Source organism: Diceros bicornis, chromosome 1 (assembly GCF_020826845.1).
Source record: "Diceros bicornis minor isolate mBicDic1 chromosome 1, mDicBic1.mat.cur, whole genome shotgun sequence".
Classification (NCBI taxonomy): domain Eukaryota; kingdom Metazoa; phylum Chordata; class Mammalia; order Perissodactyla; family Rhinocerotidae; genus Diceros; species Diceros bicornis.
Genome location: NC_080740.1, coordinates 65,490,763 through 65,496,539, shown reverse-complemented (window position 1 = coordinate 65,496,539; position 5,777 = coordinate 65,490,763). Strand labels below are relative to the sequence as shown.

The following is a 5,777-nucleotide window of genomic DNA, read 5'->3' as shown; positions in this document are numbered from 1 at the left end:
GGATCTCAATTTCACTCTGGAGCCTTCTTTCTCTCCTGTTCTTAATATTTACAGGCTGTCGTCTACTCCGGATTCCCAAAGCTGGCTGCCCCAACACTCATCTGGGAGCTTTATGAACATTCCAGGTTGTGAGTTTGTACCATAGTTTTACAAGATGTTCTCACTGGGGGGCATTGGTTGAAAGGAACATGAGAACTCTCTGCATTAGTACTTACAGCTTGATGAGAATGTCCAGTTATCTCAAAACAAAAAGTTAATAAAAATCAAGTCTCCAGTTGAGTCTAATGTGCTTCTAGTGTTGCAAAATACTAAAGGTCTAGGTATGTATCTAATTACAGTTCTCAAAACTCATTCTTCTCTCTCTTGTTTTGATTCTCCTTTCCTCTCTACTCAGTAGCTTATAAAGCTCTCATATCTCTTCTGTAAGTGTTTCACAGCACTGTTATTACCTTCCTCCTTCCCCACACATCTGGGTACATCAGATCAAACTATCCCGAAGCTCCTCCAGAGGGAATATCTATTGATAATTACTTGTGAGGCATCTCTCCCGGGTTACTTGACAGCCTCCAGGTGGAACACAGAATACCTCCATATCTTATCTGCTGTGAGCCATCTCTCTTACCCCCATAAAGCTCTTCACCAACAGATCCATAAAGGAAACTCCTCAGCTGGGTGGAAGTAGTTGGGAAGAAGAGGTGAACAAAGTCAGCACAGCCTGTAGAGGTATAGACATCGCTGTCCACTGCCTTCTCTGTGTCAGGTAAGTCAGGTGGGGAATCTATGGGGTAGCCCTGGTGTATGGCATTGCTGTGAGGACAGCTCCAAAGTAGACCTTCCTGAAATAGCTGTTTCTATTTTCTGAGGAAAAACTGAGATTCCAAAGTGCATATTTCCTTAAATGCAGCCAGGCTCCTTGTGGGCTGAGCCAAAGGGTTGAGAGAGGAAACAGCTCTTTCTTAATGTGCAAGGAGGACTTGTCTTAGTGTTTCTCTCAAGTCTCTAAGAAGCCTGCCTTGATTCTGAGAGTTGGAGGAAGAAAAAAGGGAATAGTCCACTATAACTAGGAATCTAGGGGAGTGGAACAGTTCCTTTACCTGTGAGAAACTTTCATTTGGAAATGGGCAATTTGTCCCTGTGCCATGTGTTATAAACAGTCCTATGGGTTTCTTCTACAGACTTGACAAAATGTCTTTCTTCTCATCATGGATGAAAGCTATTTTCGTCATTGCTTTGCTGTTTCCCCTTTATTCTGGTGAGTAAATTTTTCAGTGCTGGATGAAGCATTTCACATATCTTAGAAAATGCGGGGAACAACTGCTATTTTCTAGGAGTTGAAGAGCTTGTTTTATCAGGTTTGTAATACTTAAACTGCCGAAATGAAACAGCACATGTTACAAATACTCTTTTTAAAATTGCATCGGTGGATTGCTTTTTCTCATTTCCCACCTTAGAGAGATGGAGACAGAAAGGTGGGTTAGAATGAGCAGTGGAACTTAGCTTTTTGTCTGTCTATGACTAAAGATATCTACCTAATTTTTTTTTCCTTTTTGGAGGTCAGGTTCCATGATTGCTAAATGCAAAGTGTGGGGAGTAATAATGTCTCCTAGATCTGGAGTTCTTTGACAATCTAACTTGTTGTTTGCCGGCTCTGAGTCCACTAAAGTCAAGGCTTTGTGTAAGGACAGAACTCACTGATCCCTCTGCTGATAATTTATATTCTTTAAAGCATAAGATGGCCCATGAATTTCAGAGTAAAGTAGCTTTAAGGTATTGGATAGATTCCTGGTATTGGACCTGAGTACTAATTAATTAACTAGTAATTAATTTCTTCATATTAAGTGACTTTATGCAAGGTATAATAAATGGCTTTAAGCAAGGCATTGTCTTCTCTGACTAGGATGTCTCTTTATAGAAATGAAAAAAAAAGGAGGGTTTGGTGATTATTAAAGAATACATAAAATTGTTTCTCACGGAGTGAGGTTAATTTGGAATTATGTTTCCAGATTTGGAGTTCTTTTGCGACCTTATTGTTTTGATATTGCCACATAGGCTCTCCTCATTATTTGCAGGGTCTTGAGTAGTAATTTGCCTAGTATCTGGCTACTAAAAGATGTGAATACTTCCACCAGAGACTCTGATTGTTTTCCCCTCTTATTCTTCTTATTTTTAATTTTTCTTTTGTGTTTTGGTTGCAGAAACTTCTTTTTTACCGTCAGCAGACTTGCAAAGAACAGTAAGTTAATACGGATTAATGTGGGAAGTGAAAAAGATAAACTAGTAATTATTTTATATTGTAAATTTTAATAGCAAATTTCATCAAACAAAATGTACACCAGAATGATCCTTCAAAAAGCCAAAACAGAAAACAACAAAAAACTGTGTTATTATTATACTAAGTTCAAGAAATAGAATCTTGCCAGCCATATAAAAATCATTTGGCATTATATACAAGGTAAAAATATCTCATTATTCAATAATTCCATTATTGGGCATAAATCTTGTTATATACAAGCATCTGATATGGGTTAAGGGGTGTTTAAGGTAGAATTTTTTATCCTAGAAAAATAAGAAGACTAAAAAAAACAATTTTCCACTTAAAGGTGGGTAAAATAATAATTTTCATACATTCGTGGAGTGGAATATTATATAGAGGTGAAATAAACGAACTATAGTTCTAAGCACCTGAACAGATAAAGATTACAAAGACGTTTAAAAAGCAGGTCTTGTAAGAATATATAAGATATTGTTTATTTATGTAAATTATCAACACTATCATCACTAAACAAATTACATATATATCTATATGATTATATACACATATGCAAAAATTGCATATATAAATACATGCATATGTGGTGATTATCTGAAATCAGATTATCTAGTAGTGAAACTATTGAGCAAGACAAGGGAATTATACAAAATTCATTTTTATGATTTCTTGTGGTATGAAATAATGGAGAAATCTGACCCAGGTATGAGGAGAAGTGGGGGCAGAGTGGCTAAATTATAAAAATACATTCTACCATTTGTATGTTTTTTAAAAATAATATTGAGTTTGTAAAAATATATCAATAATATTTTATGTCTAAGTGGGTTGTGGGTACCTTGATGTTTATTTTTAAACCTCAATATAGAATATATTTATTCCACTTTGATGCATGATATGATGTGTTAAGAATAAAGAATATTTTACTCAAAAAGTTTATTATCTGATAAATTTTATGTTGTGTCTTTATGTTTAGCCGCCGGACTGTAACGTGTATAAAGATCGATTACCTTTTTGCACCAGAGAATGGAATCCAATCTGCGCAACCAACGGCCAAACTTATCCCAATCCATGCGTTTTCTGCAGTCAAAAGTCGTAAGGACACAAAATTGTATATTGGCTCTTCCAAAATAATGAAAAAACCATCACAATATGATAGGAACAACCATGTTTCTGATAGCTTAGGCACAGTATATATGGAAAATAACTATACTATCTGTGTAAAAGCCACAGGAACACACTTGTACCTATCCCTTAAGTTCTCATTTCTAAAAGTAGTTTTATATTTGACCTCTCATTATTACTCTGCAGGATATTCCACAAATATATAAATCAATTAATTTAATTTAGTTATTATGACTTACTAACGCAGCCTGGTGACCAATAAAATGTATTTCCCAAGTCCAGATGCTAAATGATAATCTCCGTGATGTAGCTCCAAGCTACAGGGAGCATAAATGAGCAAAAAACCTTACTAACTACAGAACTCTGAATCCACCACAATGGGCCCATTCATGCTAGGAAAGGACTCCTCTGATGGTCCACTTTGTCTCTGAATTCCATGACAGACTCCAAACCTTCTTTAGAGATCAGAGCCTTCTAGGACACTTCCACCCAACTTCCCTTCCTGTATCTTTCACTCTGTAGGAGGCTGCAGTCTAAAGTTTGGCCGACCTTTCTGCCACCCCATTTTCTCTCACAGATGTTTCCCTCATTTAATCCCCAAACTGGCTTCTACTTCTGGAGAACCACTAAGACAATCTCTAACCCTCTCCTCTCTCACGTCTGGGCGGGGTCCAAGACTGAGTCAGGACTGAGCCTGTAGGGAGAGTCAAGCAGCCCAGATCGGGGGAGGCTATGCGCAGGCCTGGGGAGCGGGGCCCAGAAGCCTGTGGAAGTGGAGCACAGCCTCTCTTCTTCTATATTCTCATCGTCCTCATTGAGAAGCTCTTAGTGCAATACTCAGGCAATTTTAAACGTTATTTTAATAATTTCTTTTCCTTTCTCTGTCTTTTTCTTTCTTTACAGAGATTTTAGTGGAAAATTTGATTTTAGTCATTATGGTGAATGCTAACTTTGCCAGAGCTACGCGTGCCTGTGTCTCCTATTGCAAGCCTATTTTGTGGTGGATTCTGCAAGCAATTGGAGTCTTCTCAGTCAGAGCTTTAAATTCCCAGATGACCAGAGAAAGCTTTCTATGGCATACAAGATGGAATACAGGATGTTGAAGAATTTTTCCAGTTCTAAGAGTTTGTGATTGAAAGATTTTTATTCTCTATATTAAATTATCAATGACAGTCGAAAAACTATCTTAATTGTATTTGATAATATAAAGCCTAATGTAATTTGCTATCATAAATATTTCAATCAATCAATCAATAAATAATATTATCTTTATTAAAATACCCTTTCGTTCTTTCGTTGGTTAGTGGGTTAAAACACACGAATACTTTTGGTAACTATAATTAAAGAAATATTTTCAAAGGTGAACAAATAATATGTTACTTGGTTGTTTATTAAAAGCGCAGACACGGGCACTTCTTTATTCTAAAGAATCAAAACCTCTAGGAGAAAGATCTGGGAGCTCGAATTCTAACAAGTACTCCAGGTTAATCTATGATCATAAATGTTACGCAATAGTGGAGTTAAATTCTAAAACATAGGACGTGTCTCTAATTGAATGAATTGCAGAGCCCATTCAAAGATATTGCAAGACTTCTGAGGTTGGGGAGAAAAAATTGTATGATTTTCTTTGTCTCTCACAGATAAGACAAGAGATAGGTGGGCGATCCTGGGATGCCAGGCAACACTGCCTTCATCAGTCTAGGATTTTCATTAGTGGTCCAAGTCCTATGCTTCTCCATTTCTCTCCATCTCTCAGCCTACAAGAAGCAGGCTTTATTTGGGTGGCCAAATGCTCATTTAAAGCCTGATTTTTAGTGGAAGAAATGTAGATTGACTATTGGAAGATAAGTATCAATCTGCTACATAGACGATATCAGGCCTGCTCTTCTTTTCAGTAAACATTTTCACCTCTAAAAGAGTGATCCGTGTGGGAGGTACTCGTTTATATTCTTTAGTATTAATTCTTAAGAAAAGTATTCATTAGAATGTACATTTTTAGAGTCACATTATAAAAATACATTCTCTCTCATGGCCATTTTTATTATAGAGAACATGTGTAAAAAACATTATTCAGTGAATGCTGATAAATTCATACATGCATTCTTTTTACTTTTTAAAATTTATTTTGGGATCAATAGTGGCATAGTGGTTAAGTTCGTGCGCTCTGCTTTGGAGGCCCGGGGTTCACAAATTTGGGTCCCTGGTGCAGACTTATGCACCACTTATCAAGCCATGCTGTGGAGGCATCCCATATACAAAATAGAGGAAGATGGGCACAGATCTTAACTCAGGGCCAATCTTCCTCAGCAAAAACAAGAAGTTTGGCAACGGATGTTAGCTCATGGCCAAGCTCATGTTGACTCATGGTGTTTTCCTCACAAAAACA

The 5,777-nt window shown here is 36.9% G+C and overlaps 1 protein-coding gene across 1 annotated transcript; it reads left to right on the top strand.

Annotated features, from left to right (window-relative positions):
- Positions 1-631: 631 nt before the first annotated feature.
- LOC131407309 (sperm-associated acrosin inhibitor-like) lies at positions 632-4,633 on the top strand. Its single transcript, XM_058543705.1, has 5 exons — positions 632-760; positions 1,176-1,252; positions 2,196-2,233; positions 3,243-3,361; positions 4,295-4,633. The coding sequence occupies exons 2-5, from the start codon at positions 1,186-1,188 to the stop codon at positions 4,338-4,340; spliced, it is 270 nt and encodes an 89-aa protein (XP_058399688.1). The 5' UTR covers positions 632-760; positions 1,176-1,185; the 3' UTR covers positions 4,341-4,633.
- Positions 4,634-5,777: the final 1,144 nt, after the last annotated feature.

What these genes read in the sequence shown, in the direction of transcription:
- LOC131407309 (XM_058543705.1), top strand. Translation starts at nt 1,186, where the DNA reads ATGTCTTTCTTCTCATCATGGATGAAAGCTATTTTCGTCATTGCTTTG. An exon ending in GCTGTTTCCCCTTTATTCTG is followed by an intron (nt 1,253 to 2,195) that starts GTGAGTAAATTT and finishes TTTTGGTTGCAG; the next exon opens with AAACTTCTTTTTTACCGTCA. An exon ending in CAGCAGACTTGCAAAGAACA is followed by an intron (nt 2,234 to 3,242) that starts GTAAGTTAATAC and finishes CTTTATGTTTAG; the next exon opens with CCGCCGGACTGTAACGTGTA.